The 20,193-nt window shown below is 41.7% G+C and overlaps 1 protein-coding gene across 1 annotated transcript in view; it reads right to left on the reverse strand.

The window, feature by feature from the left end:
* The window catches only part of LOC124593940 (sodium channel protein Nach-like), a 273,902-nt gene that overhangs the window by 149,419 nt on the left and 104,290 nt on the right, over positions 1 to 20,193 (reverse strand). The window contains exons 4-5 of the mRNA XM_047132290.1: positions 17,477 to 17,683; positions 3,673 to 3,913 (exon numbers count right to left, since the gene is read on the reverse strand). Of these exons, the coding sequence (XP_046988246.1) occupies positions 3,673 to 3,913; positions 17,477 to 17,683 (448 nt within the window). The remainder of the gene's footprint in view (positions 1 to 3,672; positions 3,914 to 17,476; positions 17,684 to 20,193) is intronic.

Genomic DNA, 20,193 nt, shown 5'->3' on the forward strand with positions numbered 1-20,193 from the left:
ATTGTCTCCATTAGCGTTAACTACGTGCGGGAGAAAATCATTTGCGAATGGAACAAGATATGTCCACCATCTGCTATGACTGTGAGAACGATTCTACTTAACTGTCTTGCATTTTCAGATGATTTGGTATTGTTAGCAAACAGTATCGATGGAGCAAGATTTCAGACAGAAGAAGTAGAACAGTGAATGGCAAAGATTAGATTGCAAATTTCTTTTGAGAAGACAGAAATAACGCATACCTGATGACACATCCCGTATCATAATAGGTATTTCTCAAAAAATTAAGGTGGTACAAAAGTTTAAATTTCTTCATGATTTTATAACTTGGGATGAAAGAGCATCAAGAGATAGTAGAACATTAAAACTACAACAAGCACAGAGAACTACGTGGTCAACTTACAAAAAATGGTCTCTTTAAATAAATGCTAAACTTCGGCATTATTCCTCTGTCGTTAAACTGAAGGTAAGATAAGCAACTGAAACACTATTTAAACTAAACACTCAAGCAACAGCTGACAAATTGCAGAAAGTTAACAGCACAATACTCCTAAAGATTATCAATAAAAAAACATCGAGTTAATGGTCAGTGGAGACTCTTACCCAATACGGTGTTTTACCAAGAAAGTGAAGCTATTGTTGATAGGATGCAAAAAAGACGAGTTACATTTTTTGCCCACATTCCTTACTCACTGAATACTAGGCTCCTGAACAGCTTTTTGACTACTTTTGGAAAAGTAGGGCAAAAAATATCTAGTTTAAAAAAGAACAAGTGGATCTGAATGAACTGAACATTACCAGACATCAAGTTGAACATAGATGAGAGAAGCTGCTTCTGAAGAACAAATACATACAACTGACATTCAAAACATCACAATGGAAGAAGTATATGGTATCCGCAGAAGAACAAGCTGCCACATCACTCCAAATGAAGAGGTTTTGTGAAAGGAAGAAACTGTTGATTGCAAAAATCTAAACTTATCCATCGTAGACACTGTAGTATGATATTTGATTATAGTGCTCCAATGAGGGTGTAAACTACATGAATAAATAATCATCGAAAAACCATTAAAAATCTCTTCTGGTACTTTCACTCTAATGGGATTTTTTGTGATGTCATTCATGTATGTAAAGTAAAGGAGTGGACCAAAAATTGAACCTTGTGGGAATCACTTTGTGATTTCTCCACAGTCGCTATAACTTACTCTCTTACCTACATTATTTGAATTATTCAGCAAAACTTTTTGTTAAGCATGGTTGAAACATATTGTGTGTAAAGCTATGAATGTTAAAAGTTACAGTAAATTTTTCTAAGAGAGTAACCTGATCTATGGCATGGATCGGGAGCTGATAGCTTGTTGGCCTGTTGTGGCCGGCAATTCGTTTCAATTTGGTGCACGGAAGATATATTAGGGCGCTCACATTATACTATGTCTAGGACACATTTTCGGAAATTCGGAATTCAGTTTGGTTTCTGTATGACACAGTCGATACATGTTAAGTTCGGGTGAGTTAGGCTTTTACACTTTCTAAAATTTACAAAGAAATGATGGCTTAATGTATTTAGTGTTACAGAAACTATCCATACCAATGCAATCAGGTGTCAAAATGTATTTTTGCACAAATATTTAAAACATGCTTGCTAATAATGTTCGTGGTTATTAACACAGTAAGCTTCAAAAACTCCAGTGACCTGTTTGTGGCCAAAAATCGCGAAGTTACTGCTGTTTGCTTGCAGACATACTACCTGCCTCATTGCCGTTTTTTTTTTCTACTCTTCCTTGTATTAAGTTAGTAAATAATTCTTGTTGATGTATTAGAAACTGAAACTGTTGAAACTGAAAATAATTTGTAGTGAATTAACTGCAGTCACTTGTAGTTACATACGTTTATTTTTCCCTGATGACATTTCAAAATACCACTATCTTCAGATGTTTATGTTTATTTACGTGTTGTGAACACTGTTTCTTTACTAACGGCATTGCAGAATTTTGCAAAGAAAATCTTCAAGACGGGTATTGTAAAATGTTGTAGGTAAAGAAACAATGTTCACGACACATAAAGAAGTGTAAACACCTGAAGATATGGTGAACATGAAAGTACTCTCAAAAACGCGAGTTTCAGAGCATAATTTGTTGGCGTAACGTGCGGGAAAGAGGTGCCATTTATATCAGTGCGTTACCCTGAATAAATGGTGTCCCAGAGATGTTGCCACAAACTTCGAGAAGTCGTAGAGGGTGTCTTGAGAAACAAATAGAGGATAAGTGCCTGTGTCCAGAAAAAATGAAATGAAATGATCGTGTGGCGTTGTTGGCCCAGAGGCCCCATCCGACGAAGTTCGGACGCCGAGTGCAACTCTTATTTCAGGTGGCGTCACATTAGGCGACTTGCGTGCCAGTGATGATACGATGATGATGATGATAACAGAACCCCAGTCCACGAGCAGAGGAAATCTCGAACTCAGCCGGGAGTCGAACTCGGGCACACTGCATTGTACACAAACACATTAATACTCAGATAAGCAAACAGACAGAAACGTCATCCAATGACGCTACAGAACATCCGAGTTATAGACGCCGGTGTCTGCCATTAGGTTCTAGGCGCTTCAGCCCAGAACCGCACTGCTGCTACGGTCGCAGGTTCGAATCCTGCCTTGGGCTTGGATGTGTGTGAAGTCCTTAGGTTAGTTAGGTTTAAGTAGCTCTAAGTCTAGTGGACTGATGACCTCAGATGTTAAGTCCCATAGTGCTTAGAGCCATTTTGTCTGCCATTAGGCCACCCCCTTCGGCAGCAAACGAGACTTCGTATGCTGATGGACCAAATGCGGAATGCCTCTGTGTTGTTTGTTATTCAGTGACCGCAACTGAATGCCACGATCACCAGTGGAGAAGATGTAGACAGCTGCTGGGTAGACAGGCCTTGTCTCCTTTGAAAGCGGTGGTCTCTTGCATCGGTGGATGACGGTTTCGGATATGGGGTTCCATCTGCAGTTTATTTTTGTTGCGTTTACCGAGAAACATTTGAAATTTTAGAGGGTTCCAGGAGAAAAACAAACTGCAGAGGAATCCCATGTATGAAACCGTCATCCACTGAGGAAACAAAGCATCACATTCCCAGGACACAAGGCCTTTCTACACAACAGCTAGCTCCATCTTCTGCAGTGGCGACAGTAACAATTAGTTGCGTTCACAAAATAATGAATAACATTGTGAGACGTTCCGTCCATCAGCGTACAAAGTCACATTCACTGCTGAAGGCGCCAGAGCCTATAATTTCGACACTGTGAAGCTGTGTTGAATGACGTTTCTGGAGATGGGTTCCTGTCCTCGATTCGATCCTCAAAGCACCCTCTAGAACCCCTCTAAGTTTGTCAGAACATTTCTGGGACACCCTGTACATTAATGTTACATAATAGTTTTGACTTTATGCGCTAGGAGCGCTGCTGTTGCATCACATGACAAGCCACCCTGCGAGCTTAAGTAAGTATGTGAATCAGGCCCACAGGTCACCGGATGTTGCCCATGCCTGAGCTATGCAATGGAACGGCTTGGCAAAAATCAGGAAACATAGCAATTAGCGATATTTTATTATTTAAGCTTGTAATACTTGGTGAGTGAGAGAAACTCTGCCACAAGACTCTACAGTGTGGTGACCTCGTGCCCCACAGTGCAAGACCCGCTGTGTTGAGCCCAGGATGGGGCAGCTCGGATGGCGGAGCGCGCCACCCAGTGCCTGCCTGACCTGTCTGACGGCGGCCTCGACGGTGATTCCCCTGGAGTCGAGCAGCCCCTGCATCTCTGCCGCCAGCCTGCGCTGATCCGCATCCGGCTCGCCCTCTGGCCGGGGCGCCACCAGCTGCCGCAGCCTCTCCAGGCCCTGCCACACCTCCGCCTCCGTCATATTGCTCTCCCTGGACCTGCCAAAGGTCACAGATGTATGCAGGACACTGCACCGCCAACCTAATTACAACATGGAGCAACCGGTACCAGCTACTCTGTCCGAGTTTTGTGGATATTGCTACAGCTTATAACTTTTGTTAAATTCCAAATATCCTACACCCCTAATTCTATGGCTAAGGAATGAGTAAGTAAGTGCAATTAACATAGATAAAATACAATATAGACAAATTGTATGGAGACGACAAGCTCCGAGTGTATATTACCGTAGTCAACAACATTGCAAAGCAATTACTTTTTTTTTTCAGTATTTCCCCCGACAGAATAGAAGGCATGATCCATGATGAAATTCTTCAGTTTGGACTTGAATGTGTGAGGATTACTGCTAAGATTAAATTCTTGTTGTAGTGAAATGTTTCTTTTTATGTGTAAATAAATTTTAGCCCGAAAACTAAAATACTTTGTGTAAACCTACGTAAGAAACGCTGTATTTCTGTATTAATTCTGTGTATCGTCTTTAATTGGCTTATGATTTAAAATTGTAATTAATTCTTAAATGTGAGAGAGTACACAGTTGTTAAAATTAGCGAAAGAGACCAACTGTATTTTTGAATTGGCAAATAATGCAGCAGACGCAGCGCAAGCGGCGTCAACAATCAAATTTTATGCGATCACCCTCGCCAGAGAGGTGTGCGGCGAAGTCTCTCGAACATTTTTCCACGCAAGAGGCTTTCAGAGCGGGAAGTTACTGAGGAAAAATGACAGTCAAGTTGCCTTCCGTTGTCTGCATGTATACAGGGTGTTTGGGGAGGAATGTCAATATTTTAAACAGTGGTAGTACAAGTAATTCTGAAAAAAAATATGTTATAAGAACATAGGTCCGCAAATGCTTTCTTTAGGGGGGTATGGGTACTGAAAGGAACTTTAATTCTGCACAACTGATGTGCACAACATGAACATATATGCAATACAACTGGACCGTAATGTGATTTTCTTGCAAACAATGCACGGGTACCTGCCACGTTTACACTATCCAACGTAGGATGTATTATGGTCATGTGGTGTACGTAGTACAATCACCTGTTGTTTGCGTAGTTGTGCCGTGTAAGCCGTATTCTGCAGTGTACCGGCGACGGATGGGTTAGCTGTGTAATGTATGGTGTTAACTGTGTTCTTACAAGCGCTGGTAACATGCCACACGTCTAATGAAGTTCAAATGGCTCTGAGCACTATGGGACTTAACATCTGTGATCATCAGTCCCCTAGAACTTAGAACTACTTAAACCTAACTAACCTAAGGACATCACACACATCCATGCCCGAGGCAGGAATCGAACCTGCGACCGTAGCGGTCACGCGGTTCCAGACTGAAGCGCCTAGAACCGTACGGACACACAGGCCGGCACTAATGAGGAATACGCAGATATGGTGTATGTTTATGGCTTCCACGACGGTAGTGCTACCGCTGCAAGAGAAGGATACCACAGGCGCTTTCCGACTCGACGATTACCTGATCTCAGGGAGTTTACCAAAGTGTTTATCACTTTGCGTGCAACAAGCCCTTTTCCAAGTAGATATTTTTCATCCGAGCGTGCATGTCAACAAATTTTGCAAGAACAGGAAGAAATTATCGCAAGTGTTGAGCGAAGTCCCAGTACGAGCATACGAAGAATGTCCCTGAGTATGAATGTCCCATGTCCGCAGCTCGTGGTCGTGCGGTAGCGTTCTCCCGGGTTCGATTCCCGGCGGGTCAGGGATTTTCTCTGCATCGTGATGACTGAGTGTTGTGTGCTGTCCTTAGGTTAGTTAGGTTTAAGTAGTTCTAAGTTGTAGGGGACTGATGGCCATAGATGTTGAGTCCCATAGTGCTCAGAGCCATTTGAACCATGAATGTCCCACAGACACGTGTATGGGAAATATTACGTGCGGAAAACCTATATCCATTTCACATACAGCGTGTCCAAAATCTCCCCGTTGGCGACAATGCCCAACGACTTCAATTCTGTCACTGGGTAATTGAGAACAGTCATTTGCTTCCATACATACTATACACTGACGAAGCCCAGTTTTCACGACATGGAATAAACAACACACGCAATAATCATCGATGGTCACGGGAAAACACACGCTTCAGTGGATAGTAATTTCCAAGTTCGTTTTGCCATAAATGTTTGGTACGGCATGATCAGTAACCTTCTGATAGGTCCATTTATTATCAATCAGCGATTAACGGGGACAGGAACCTGAATTTTTTTTTAAATTTATTTGTGGAACTATTGGAAGACGGTCCTTTAGCCAAGCGAACTGGAATGTACTTTCAACATGACGGTGCCCCTCCACATGTTACCTTACGTGTGAGGGACCGTCTCAACTGCACCTACGCTAATCGCTGGATTGGCCGTGGCGGTGCTATTAGCTGGCCTCCAAGATCACCTGACCTCACACCTTTAAATTTCTGTGGACTGCTTCGTCGCAGCATGGACGCTGGTGAATTGATTAGGAACCAACCACAGGCAACTGAACAAGCAACACAACACGTTATCGCTAGAGCGCAAAAGTGCATTGACGTTCATGGTGGGATATTCGAACCCGTTCTGTGAACTGTAAAACATCTGTACGATAAGTGTTAAGGCCATTTGTAAAAGACGAGATACATCTTTTTCAACTGAATATGTGTAACATGCATGCTGCAATTCATTATGTACTAAATGCGAAGCAAATAAACATTAGGTAAAAATGTGTAACATAACTGTGCTTCTCTGTAACATTGTTTTCAAGAAAATCACGTTACAGTCCAGTTGTATTGCTTATACGTTCACGTTATGCACATCAGTTTTGCAGAATTACAGTTCCTTTCAATACCCACACCTCCCTAACGAAGCATTTGCGAACCTATGTTAACATAACATTTTTTGTTCAAAATTACTTATACCATCACTGTGTAAAATATTGACCTTTCCTCCCCAAACGCCCTGTAGAAACACGAGCGGCGTCTGGCTCTCTCTCTCTCTCTCTCTCTCTCTCCCTCCCTCCCTCCTGAGGCTCGCTCTCTACTGATGTCTCCGCTCTTGTCGATCACTCTCTCTCTTAATAATCGCTCCCTCGAATAATTTTGCAAAAGGCAGTTGTACTTGAAAGATATTTTCAAGGTGTGTAAAGTACTTACCTATGTAAAAATATCGTCAATATATGAATAATTGTTATTGTTTACCAATGTTTCATTTCAACTACATTAACCCTGCCTGCCAACCGTTTTATGTTTCAGCTAGGAGAACATACCGTTTTCTGGCCGCTGCCGAACATCACTGATGTTCGAACTTGTAGCAGCCACTCGTGTGTCCCTGAGATCTTTTAAGCCGATCTGTAACGCAGTTTCCGGGCAGCATTTCTGTGCATAACGCGTAATATTAATGATCGGCATACGGCCAACAAAAGATGTGCGCGGTCAGTTCACTCCACGGTATCAAAGCAGGTCAGAAAAAATCTGGAATTATTAATTTTCTCTCTCTTAGTGGTAAATTTATCTGTGCCGCGTGATAATTTAAACTTATCATTTTATTACCTTGCTGCTTCTTTTAATGAACGGCACTCCAGTTAATTTCCTCATATCAACATTTATTTTCCAGTTACCACTAAAGGGCGCCACTTAAAATAGAGAAAACTATCTTTTTTAAAATAATAATTCCGTAGCGTGTTTAACATGGACGCACACCTTACTGCACAAGAGTCAGAGAGGTGTGACGCAAATGCAAACTGCATTCCTGCCTAGTATTAACTCAGTGGTAGCTGTTGATTATTGGGATTAAGCTCATATTGTCAACAACAAACGACATTAAAGAAAATAAGTATTGAAAGGCCAGTGTCAGAGTTCCCATAGCCTGGAAAGGGGTCGACAAGGAGTTCGCGAACTTACACCACATACTGCACGAACTGCTCGTCTCAGAGCCAAAAATACCCTTTGCGAATCGGAAGAGTTGCTCCAGAATACAATGCTGTATCTCATGAGCGAATGGAAGCAAGTAAAGTAAACAAATTTTCGTAGCAGGTAATGTTCTAATGGTGAATACAGCACCATTCAGTTTTTGAACAAGACACTGAACATGGGCTTTCCATGACAGTTTACACCTAGAAAGTTAAAATGTTCAGATTCATTAATCGTATGTCGACTCTGTGTAATCAGAATGTCACTTTTAGCTGAATTGTGTGATAGAAACTGTAAAAACCGTGTGTTATTGTGATTTAGCATCAATTTCTTTCCGACGAGGGTTGCCCTGAAAGTAATGCACCGCATTTTTTCTCGTTACAAGCAACGTGTAGTAGTAGTAGTAGTAGTAGTAGCAACAGCAGCAGCTTTATTCATCCGTAGATCTCTTTTAACAAGGATGTAGGACATGTCAAAGTATTTACAAGTTTAGACCAATTTAAAATAAGCTAATTCGTACACACATATATTTAGAGACTTCTAGTTAGACATAATCATTAGATTTACCACTTCACTCACTACACACACACACACACACACACTGGTGATCTCTGGGTCGTTTTCTGTACCACAGTTTCCCATTTGCTATCCTGAAAAACTGAGTCAACATCCCTCCATAATGAGTGAGATGTTGAGCTCAGAAAGAGGAAGAGGTGTTAGTATTTTGCTATGCATAGCTTGGGGATAAATATTTCTAGAAAGGGGAAAAAAATAAAGTGAAGGTGTTATGAGGAATGTTGGATGTTTTATAATCATTGTTATTATTATTATTTATTTGTACAACATTTTTTTATCAAACCCCTACTCTGTTTTATCTAAGTAATCCTTCAATGTATAAAATGTATTGCATAACAGGTACTTTTTAGCTGCCTTTTTAAATAAGTGTATTTTTGCAATTTCTTTAATCTCTTTTGGTAATTTATTGTACAGTTTTATTCCTTGGTAGAAAATGCTGTTTTGCGTTTTATGTTTATTTTTTCTTGGTAAATGTAAGTTGAGTCTATCTCTTGTTGCATGGTCATGGACAGAGCTGTTTGTGCAGTAATTATCAATGTTATTTTTGTTATGTACAACTGACTGGTAAATGTATTCACATGGAACAGTTAAAATCCCCAGTGTTTTGGACAGATCTTTACAATGAGCTCGACTAGTATTTTTGGTTATTATTCTTATGGCTCTTTTCGAGAGGTTGGAAATTGTGTTCATATTTTGTGAGTTTGTTCCCTAAAAAAGAATGCCATAGCTAAGAATTGAGTGTACTTATGAATAATATATAACTAAAAGACACTGCATCTTACACACTGACGATGGGATTCTAAGGGCGTAAGATACTGATGACATTCTGTTTGAAAGTCCTTGGGTGTTCACACCACTTCAACTGGGAATCAATATTAATTCCTAGAAATTTTGCATTTGTTACGCAGTCTATAGAGGTGCCATCTACATTTAATTTAACATTGTCATTTTTCCTCTTCAAACTGAAATTCATGGCATTAGTTTTCTTTATGTTCGATTTCACCTTATTGCTTATTGACCAATCATAAACTTCCTTGAGGGTTTCATTTGCTCTCTCGGCAAGTAGTGCTCATGTTTTTCAGTGACTACAACATTGCTGTGATCAGTGAAGAGAATTTTTCACCATGGGTAACACTAGTGAGAAAGTCGATGTATATCAGGAATAGTATTGGTCCCAATATGCTACCTTGTGGAACCCCTATATTAATGTATTCTCGTTCTGATAAGTGTTTTACTAAATGATTAGATATATTTGAAATAAGTGTTATCTCTACTATTGGTACCCTATCTGCTAGGTATGATTGAAACCAGTCATTAGCTATCCCTCCTATTCCTAATGCGTCTAATTTATTTGATAGAATCTTGTGGTCGACTGTATCAAGCACCTTAGAAAAATCCAGAAATATGCCTGTGACACATTCATCTTTATCAAGAACATCAAGTACAACTTTTGTGAAATCTACTATGGCTGATTCTGTATTTTTGCCACTTCGGAAACCAAACTGTGATTCGCTTTAAAGATTGTATTTATTCAGGTAATTCATTAATCTGCCTCTCATAACTGCTTCTATTATTTTTGAGAATGCTGACAGCAGGGAAATGGGCTGGTAATTTTCTATGTCTTCTTCATTACCTTTCTTAAGAAAAGATACAACACTCGCCTGTTTTAACTGCTCTGGAAATGTCCCTGATGTGAAGGATTCATTTATTATATTTGTTAAGGGGCCTTATATACTCCCTATGCATTGTGTCAGTACACACTTTGGTACATCATCTAAGCCTACTGACTTTTTACATTTTAGTTTTTGAACAGTTTTTTTGACTTCGTTCTCTGTGGTTGGAAGTAACATCATTGTATTTAGTACAGCATTATTTACAGGTGTTATATTTGTTTTGGGGAATTTTTGCTGTAACTTCTCTGAAATACCTGAAAAATGTTCGTTTACATAGTTTGCTAAGTGTTGTGGATCATGTATTACCTTACCCCCCCCCCCCCCCTCCCTTAGCAGTATGTTATTCTGTGATTGTTTGCCTCTCCCCGTTTCCTTTTTTATAACGTCCCAGATTATTTTGCTTTTATTCTCTTCATTATATATTATTTTGTCATTAAATGATTTTTTTGCAGCAATCAGCACCTTCCTATAGGTCTTTTTGTATCTGTGATAGAAATTTAAAAATTCTGGTTCATTGCGAATCTTTTTCATGGAATTGAGATGTTTAAGTGTTTGGGAGGACTTCTTAATACCTAATGTTATCCATCTGTTTTTGTGAGATGTTGATATAGACATGCACAATTTTTGGAAATGCCTTTTCAAAGTCCAATTTAAACAATGTGGAAAATTTAGAGAATTTCATATTCACATTGGTTTCCTTATACACTTAATCCTAGCATTGTTTTTCTAGTTCTTTTGAAAAATATTTTATTTTCATTTCTGATGGATGTCGTTTGTAGGCTTGTAGTGTAGGGCATGATTCAATGCCTGATTTTAATGTTGTTATTTGACAGAGAAGGTCTGATAGTCCGAGATCTTTTACAGCTACATCACATTCTTCCCTGTTAATATTTGTGGCCACATGCCGTACTTAATTTCTCACTGCAGAGAAAGAAACTCTGGAGAATATTTAAGAAAAAAACGACATTTTGTATATGGAGTGCGCGATTGATTCTTTTGTAAATTTTTTTTGTTTATTTAAGACGCAATCTCATGTTTATGACACAGTGATAATCGGTTTCGCCCATACAATGAACATCTTCAGATTCTAAAGGCGGCAGACACTGAACACAGGTTCATGCGTTGACAATGCATGAACCTGTGTTCAGTGTATGCCGCCTTTGGAATCTGAAGGCGGTCATTGTATGGCCGAAACCGGTTATGACTGTGTCATAAACCTCTGGAGAATATTCACAACTGTTTGTGGAAATTCTATGGAGTATCTGCTGTGGGCAGAAGTACAGTTAGTTGCTGGGCACGGATATGAGGTCATCAGAAGACGGTTCGGTGGAGCTCCACGATTTGCAGCGGTCGGAGAGACCATCCACGGCTGTCACACCTGACATGCTGCAACGAGCTGATGTCATTCGCGAGGACAGATGTATTACGACTCGGCAGTTGGCGCTGCTTCTGTCAACCAGGAAAGGAAGTCTGGATGCAATTATCCGCACTCTTGGATATTCAAAGGTGTGTGCAAGATGGGTCCCGCAGTGTTTACGGTGGATCACCAATCGCACAGAGAAAATATTTGTCTTGGTTTGTTTTTGAAGCCGAGGGGGGAGGCCGCCTTGTTCCGGTTTATGACAGATGATGAAATCTGGGTTCACCATTTTGAGCCCGAAACAAAACGACAATAGATGGTATAGCGTCATTCCCACTCCCCACAGAAGAAAAATTTCAAAACAACTGCTTCCGCCGGTAAGACCATGCTGACCGTGTCCTGGAACTGTGAGAGTGTGATTCTCACTCATATCATGCCAAGAGGCGGTGCCATTAATTCAGAAGCATGTGTCAACACATTAACAAAACTCAAGAGGCGACTTCGGCGCCACAGCAACCCAGGAGATGTTTTGCTGCAACACGATAACGCTCGGCCCCACACACGGCTGAGGACTGCTGAACACATCGCAAAACAGGGTTGGATAGTGTTACCCCATCCACCCTACAGCCCTGACCTAGCCCTCACGGACTTCCACTTGTTTGGACCATTAAAGGAGGCCATTCGTGGAAGACAAGACGATGAGGAGGTGATTCACAAAGTGAAGCACTGGCTCCGCCACCAGGATAAAGAGTCGTACCGACAGGGCATACATGCCCTTGTCTCGCGCTGGAGGAAGGCCATAAAACGGGACAGATTACGTAGAAAAATAGGGTGTGTAGATAAAACACCATTCTTTCGTATGTGTAGGTCTCATCATGTTCAATAAAGTCTTGTTGAAGAAAAAGAATGCGATGCATTACTTGCTGGGCAACCCTCGTACAAGCCATGAGATATCTTGTACTGCAGTAGTTGATACATTGCTACGTTGCACTCGACTTCTTTCACTACCAAAGTAGTGCTAACAGCAAACAAATATTTTAGAATCACCTGTCGTATTAAAACGTAAATAATTTATACAGGATATTTCAGAAGTAATGGGCACTACTCAGAGATATGACAGGAACAATTATTCGAAACAAACAAAGGTCAACTAAACAAGGGCTGTAAAACGTATACCTTAAGAGCTATGAGGATTTTTTGATCTTCCATAGTGTGAAACAAATCTCTTCTACTGCAAGCTCTCTACTTTCCATATTTTTGGAAATGGTAGCATGGATTAAAACATGAAAAAAATTTCAGTAAACATGTGATCTAAAGTGCATACCATAAGAGCTATGAGCACTTGTCCATCTTAGAACGAACAAGTGCTCATAATATATAAGGTACGCATTTTAGAACACATCTTTGCTGGACATTTTTTCTTGTTTTGTCCACACAGTCTGCAGCAGAAGAGGTTTGTTTCACAGTGTCGAAGATCAAGAATTCGTCGTAGCTCTTAAGGTATGCGTTTTAGAGCCCATGTTAACGTCACTTTTTTGTTTCAAAAGATCGATCCTGTCATATCCCTCAATTTTGACCATCACTTCTGAAACACCCTGTATACAGCCACTCTCATTACTGTGGAGACCGAACTTTCGGTGTCTGTTCTTAACATAAAGTGGAAGCCGGGATGGTTTCTTTGAAAGGGCATGGCTGATTTCCTTCTGAGTCCGTCCTATCGACATCTCTAATAGGCTAGTCGACGACGGGCCATTAAACCTTAACCTTCCTTTCTTCCCATTTACCTAGGATGTGATTATAATGAGCAGACCGCTGATCAGCAACGACATGACTAGGATAGTGGCTTGCGTTCGTATCCAGTTAGTCTTCAATGGCGACGTACACAGAAATATCAGTAAAAGAATACTAAAAGAAGATCGCTTTATGATCCCAGTTCGCCCGGATTTGCTGCGCCAAATTGTTATTGATGTGCTGTGGCCAACCGAAAATGAATGCACAAAATACTGAGAAAAGGAAAATTGCCACTTTGAGTGTTGGATCAGCTGAGCAGCCTTTGGCATCAGTTGACGGCGGTGATTACTGGCAAGGGCCATAAAATATTCATTAGCGTGGCGACGGCGGCTGTGCATAATTTAACGCTATCGAGCTGTAGGGCGTCTGTCGCGGATCCGGACGAGTCTGAACTGGTCCGGTTTGCGGCAGCTGCTGCTGGAACACCTTTATGTCCAGCACGCGTCGAGGGGTGGCGGGCCTTGACCCAGATGACTCAAAGTCTCTTCTGCAAACCAAAGCAAGCACCTCCTATAGAGTGAGTTACTCAGCAAAAACAGCAGACAAGAAGAATGGCTCTCCAAATTTTTAGGCACCCTTATGTTGTTGTTGTTATGGACTTCAGTACGAACTCTGACTTGCTGCAGCCCTCCAAGCTAGTCCGTCCAGTGCAAACCTTCTTATCTCTGCATAACTTCTGCAACTTACATCCATTTCAACCTGCTCACTGTAACCAAGCCTTGTCGTTCCTCTACGACTGTTACACCTCCCTCGTCCCCTCATTATTAAACTGGCGATCCCTTGGTGTCTCAGCGTGTGTTCTGTCATCCAATCACTTCTTGCACTCAAGTTGCGTCGTATATTTCTTAAACTACCAACGCTTGCATTTTTTTAACATACTTGTGATGGTTTCTTATTTAACTCACCAAAAATCAGCAGTGGAGCTCATGACGAGCAAGGTTATTTACACGAATTTCTTTTCTCCCCAACTCAACTCAGTACCTCTTCATTACCTCTCTGAGCTACCCATATACCGCCCACAACATAATGTATCAACACTTGAAGATTCGTAAAATCTGTGCGCATTGGTTTCCCCACCAACTGATTGCCGAACAGCGCAATACTCGAATGGCGCTGTCTTTGAGTCGTCTGCAGCGTTATCACGAGGAGGAATACGGCTTTCTGTCGAGTATTGTCACAGGTGACGAAACATGGTGTCACCATTTTGATCCGGAAAGCAACCGTCAAAGCAAGCAGTGGAAACATGCGACTTCACCACCTCCAAAGAAATCAGTTTTGGTAAGGTCATGATGTTCTCCTTTTTTGACCACGAGGGCCCACTGCTTGTCGATTTCCTGGAACGGGGAACCACCATCAGTGCCCAGCGTTATCAAGCCACTTTACAGAACCTTAGACAAGCCATGAAGTCGAAATGCCAAGGCATGTTGTCCAATGGCGTTATCGTCCTGCATGATAATGCCCGCTCAGACACGTCCAATGCGGTGAAGACGACACTGCAGCAGTTTAGGAGCACTGGAACATCCACCATACAGTCCCGACCTCTCGCCGTGTGACTTTCATGTGTTTGGACCTCTAAAAGAAGCAATTCGCGGACGTTGATTCGCAACGGACGACGAAGTGTGTGACTGGGTCCAGGTCTGGATCTGATAGCAGTCTACTAGCTTGTTCAAGGATGATATCGACCAGCTAGTGTCGCAATGGGATAAATGTGCCAATAGCAGATGTGGCGACTATTTTCCAGTATTTGTACTGTGTATAGATACATTTTTGAGTTAATAAAATCGTTACCGTTAATTTACACTAGTGACCGGGTTTCATTTGAATGACCCTTATGGTACTCAACATTCTTCTGTCTCTATAAGTGTTTAATTCGCATCAGTTTCTGGGAAAGTATCACCATCTCCAAAACTCGCCTAATGGCAACCCAACGGGCGACATGCCATTTCCACAATACATTATTATGGAGCTGTCCCCAACGATCAGCTCAGCAACTGTTGTCGACTAGGGACTAACACTTTCAGCTAGACATTTACACACATTAGAGGGACACCACACATCATATGCATGCGTGAAATTACAGTGGTAGTCCCCCAGGATTCAATTATTGTTCTCGCTTTATGTCAACAGTCTGCCACTTTTTTGAATCACGGGGCAGGATGAGCTCTGTTTGCAGCAAACACTAGCACTGTTATGAAGCAAGTGCCATTTAAATATGTGTTTAAAAGTTTCGTACAAACTTGTTGTATTACTTTTGCTGAAATTTTCATATGTTTCTGTAAGCTGAGACTTTTCGAAGGTTCTTTTGGTTTTGGATAGTTCATTATGTTTTTCATTTGTTGTCTGAATTGCTCCAAATGTTCTTTTTTAACATCTACATTTTCTAAATTATTATTATTATTATTATTATTATTATTATTATTACTATCATTACTTACATACTTACGTACTGCTCATGTATTACACACATCAAAAAAAGTTTTGCATCACCTCGGTTCCAAGAGTTCCGGAACCAGTACAGAAAATTGGAATAGAGATCAACATAAACATCATTTTTCGCCCTTTTTATTGCTTGTGGAAATCACACATTGCATGTTGTGTAACCATACAGCGAGACCTTCAGAGGTGGTGGTCCAGACTGCTGTACACACTGGTACCTCTAATACCCAGTAGCACGTCCTCTTGCATTGATGCATGCCTCTATTCGTCGTGGCATACTATCCACAAGTTCATCAAGGCACTGCTGGTCCAGATTGTCCCACTCCTCAACGGCGATTCGGCGTAGATGCCTCAGAGTGGTTCGTGGGTCACGTCGTCCATAAACAGCCCTTTCTAATCCATCCTAGACATGTTTGATAGGGTTCATATCTGGAGAACATGCTGGCCACTCTAGTCGAGCGATGTCGTTAACCTCAAGGAAGTCATTCATAAGATGTGCACGATGGGGTCGCAAATTGTCGTCCATGAAGACGAACGCCTCGTGAATATGCGGCGTACATCGGCCCCACATAATGCCACCCCAAAACAGCAGGGACCCTCCATCTTGCTGCACTCGCTGGACAGTGTGTCTAAAGCGTTCAGCCTGACCGGGTTGCCTCCAAACACGTCTCCGACGGTTGTCTGGTTGAATGCATATGCGACACAGTTCCTGTTTCTCTGTGTCTCCTCCATGTCCGAGCAACATCGCTTTGGTTCACACCCAGACGCTTGGACACTTTGTTGAGAGCCCTTCCTGGCACAAAGTAATAATGCAGGCGCGATCGTACCTCGGTATTGACCGTCTGGGCACGGTTGAACTACAAATAACACGAGTCGTCTACCTCCTTCCTGGTGGAATGACTGGAACTGATCGGCTGTCTGACGGAATCCGTCTAATAGGCGTTGCTCATGCATGGTTGTTAACATCTTTGGGCGTGTTTAGTGACATATCTGGACAGCCAAAGGGACTGTGTCTGTGATACAATATCCACAGCCAACGTCTATCTTCAGGAGTTGTGGGAACCGGGATGATGCAAAACTTTTTTTTTATTTGTGTATGTACATTGTAATGTTATCTTACTCATGATGTCTGCTTCGATTAAGGCCCTAATATTGTCAAGTGAAATAAACGCAGAATAAATAGATTAGGTGTATTTTTTGTCCAATAGATTTATAGTGAAGAGATCCTCCAGGACGTAGAACATGTCAGGAAAACAACAATACGCAACAAATATTTACAAAGAAAAACAAATGTTAACACTCCTTCCAAGGATCACAAGAGGAAAGATATCGTAAGTTTATTTTCACATAAATGGTAATAAGTACATGAAACATGTAAATGTTCAGTACACTGAGGAGCATGCTACAATTTTTAAAACGCTATATGTCACCGTGCATCAAAAAATAGAAAAATCATTTTACAACACTTATTTACAATGATTGCACTACTGAAGTGAATTTAAACAAGACACAGATTACAAGATTATTTGATACTATTAGTAACATATTCACATCAGTTGATTTTGCTTAGAAATTCACCAGTGGAGTAGAAGGATAAGATTGAGTACTGGAAACAAACTACAAAACAAGCAATATAGAGGAACTGAAGTTGTTATGTGATCCTAATCAGTCAATGTAAAGTTGAAATCTAACCGTTAAGATCACAGACAGTATATGACTACAAACTGATCAGTGTAAAGCGAAATTAGAGGTTTTATGTATCCGTAGATCTTTTTTTTCTTGCAATGAAGATTGCTAGCTGGCAGTGGGCTAGTGTATTACTCACAGGTACTGTACGAGCTGTTGCGCGCGCGACCGGAAGAAGACGTTGGCGTTGCAGAGTGTGATGGCCGGGAAGGGTATGCGGTAGGATGGGTAGTGGTTGGTCTCGACGATGGCGCGCGTCGGGCTCTCCGAGAAGCGCTGCCAGAAGTTGTTGGCCATGAACGCCGCGCCGATCACGCCCAGCAGCACCACCACCGCCCACAGCACCCTGCGCACACCAGCACTCTCGTCTAGGGACTCCAGGAACTGCCAACAGCGCAGCCACGCTATTCTACTGCTTTGTGCGGAGACACACAGTCGGAGCCCCAGATACAGGAGGGTGCTGGACGTCTTCAGGAAGTACTACCATAGCTGTCACCCACAAATGCAGTGCTCTTCAGGGCCAGCTGCAGAGACACATCTCAAAGCATTCTTTAGCAAAGAATAACTTTGGGTCAAAATAAGGGTTGGTGCCTGGTTTCTGAATAGTGTTACCAGACGTGGACGTCACTTCAACACCCATCGTGACCAGCAGCTAAGCTGTGGTTCGTATCACCCCGAATGTAATAGAAAAAAGTAATTCAGCATGGTTCCATGTTGGAGTTCTCAGGAAGATCATAAAAATATCCATCCTGGAATAAACAGTAGAGTTCTGTTGGGATGGATGGGTAGTTGTTAGTCTCAGCTCTGGTGTACACATGAATGTTTGAGTGTCTCACTAAGAAGCTATTGTGGCATTCATCAAGTCCAGGATCAAAGCTACAGTTCACAACACCTTGCAGCAAAGAGGTCCTTGAAATGTGGATGGATAGGTTGAGATGGTATCTTGAAAGGCATCCAGCAACCGAAAAGGCTACAAAACAAATCTGATAGTGCTAAGTACATGGATGCCATACCTGTCACTTCACAAAATCACCATCCAACAACCTGTTCTTTTACACTGCATGTACGCCAAGTTCTTTGAACTTTCGCTACTTGCCTCTCAAACAAAACAAAAAATTCTTAAAAAGTAATAAAGCTGTCTTCAATCTTAAAGTTGGTTTGAACACTACAGTGTTTTATCAGAAAATGGTTCAAATGGCTCTGAGCACTATGGTACTTAACTGCTGAGGTCATCAGTCCCCTAGAACTTAGAACTACTTAAACCTAACTAACCTAAGGACATCACACACATCCATGCCCGAGGCAGGATTCGAACCTGGGACCTTAGCGGTCGCGCGGTTCCAGACTGTAGCGCCTAGAACCCCATGGCCACACCGGCCGGCGTTTTATCACACTTCATCCTATTGGAGCCGGTACACACTTGCCTTCCACTGACCTCTAAGTTGACTTATCCAGTCTATTTTATGGGGACCCGTAGCTAATGTGGGACTACAGTACCCAACCTTAACATCTCATGGTTTATTCCTAAGAAAGCCTATCTAATAAAATTTATGAACTATTTTCCAAACAATTGTCACGCAAAAAATTTCAGTCCCTTGCTTCCGCCTCCCTCACCCTTTTCAATACTCACCAGCCAACACAACCCAATCGCCTCCACTGACCACTGCCAACCTATTGTTACTGCTCTCATCCAGGCCGTAGACACTGACACCATGGCAGATTCAGTCAAACGAGAATTAAATACCCATATCAGTATTCAAACACATGTTAAGTCCTCCATGTCCACAATGATTCTGGTCTCACCTCTATCATCCATATTTTACGGAATTCACCTCACAAGAGACCATTAAATAAAAGAACTTTAAATCACCACCAGGGCTTCGAGTATAGCTATCCAGATTACAACTACAGGCCCACAGACATCAGAAACGCTTTAAGTATACTCAACAGCTCACCCAAAAGTTCAGAAAGGCTGCCGGCCTGTCCCAACCGCCAACTATGTGTGGTGACATTTTGTTTGTCTCCCTTTTTATGTAGTTGGTGGAATGACGTTATTTTCTACTCTTCTGGAATCTTTTATGCTTTCCAAATGTTCTCAAAAAGTAAGTGTAGGTCACTTATGATCTTTGGTCCTAACAATTTCAGTAATTCTGGTGTAATGGAGTCTTTATCACTTCCTTTATTGTTTTCGTGTGTTTTGATGGCTTCATAAATTTCTAACTCTGTTGGTGGAAAATCTTCCTCAAAACAGTGCCCTAGTCTACGATCCCCACTCACCTGCAACACTTGTAACCATTCTCCCCCAACATATTCTCACAAATGTAAAGCAAAGCCAACACCCACTTAACATGAACTTCTTATTCCCATCCAGCACATCAACAACGCACCTCTTCCATTTACTATCTTGTGGAGTACACAATTCTTACCCAAGGAACTTAACAATGAATTATGCCACCATTGTAATTATCGGTCCCACTCACTCTATACACTATGACTTTATCAACCGCATTGACCAGACCTTCTCCACCTATGTTACTGCCGACCTTATTATCCAAAGCCTGCCCCATGCCGAACTAGAATGGTAACGTCGGTTTTCTAGCACTCTGCAAGGTAACACATTCCCCTATTTCGACAAGCCCATCCTCAAAGCAATTTCACCCTCGATATTATACTCACTTCACTTAACATGACTATAAGTGTCCTCAGTCCAGCCCCTCAAATCCTCCATATGACACTCACACCATACATCTGTACAAAACCAACGGGGTTGCCTGATGGGACTCAACCCACATCTAAGTTAAAAGCCATCCAATTATCCAAGAAACCTCAGAAGACATGCTCTCTCTGAACACTTTC

The sequence above is a fragment of the Schistocerca americana genome, chromosome 2 (genome assembly GCF_021461395.2).
Source record: "Schistocerca americana isolate TAMUIC-IGC-003095 chromosome 2, iqSchAmer2.1, whole genome shotgun sequence".
Classification (NCBI taxonomy): Eukaryota; Metazoa; Arthropoda; class Insecta; order Orthoptera; family Acrididae; genus Schistocerca; species Schistocerca americana.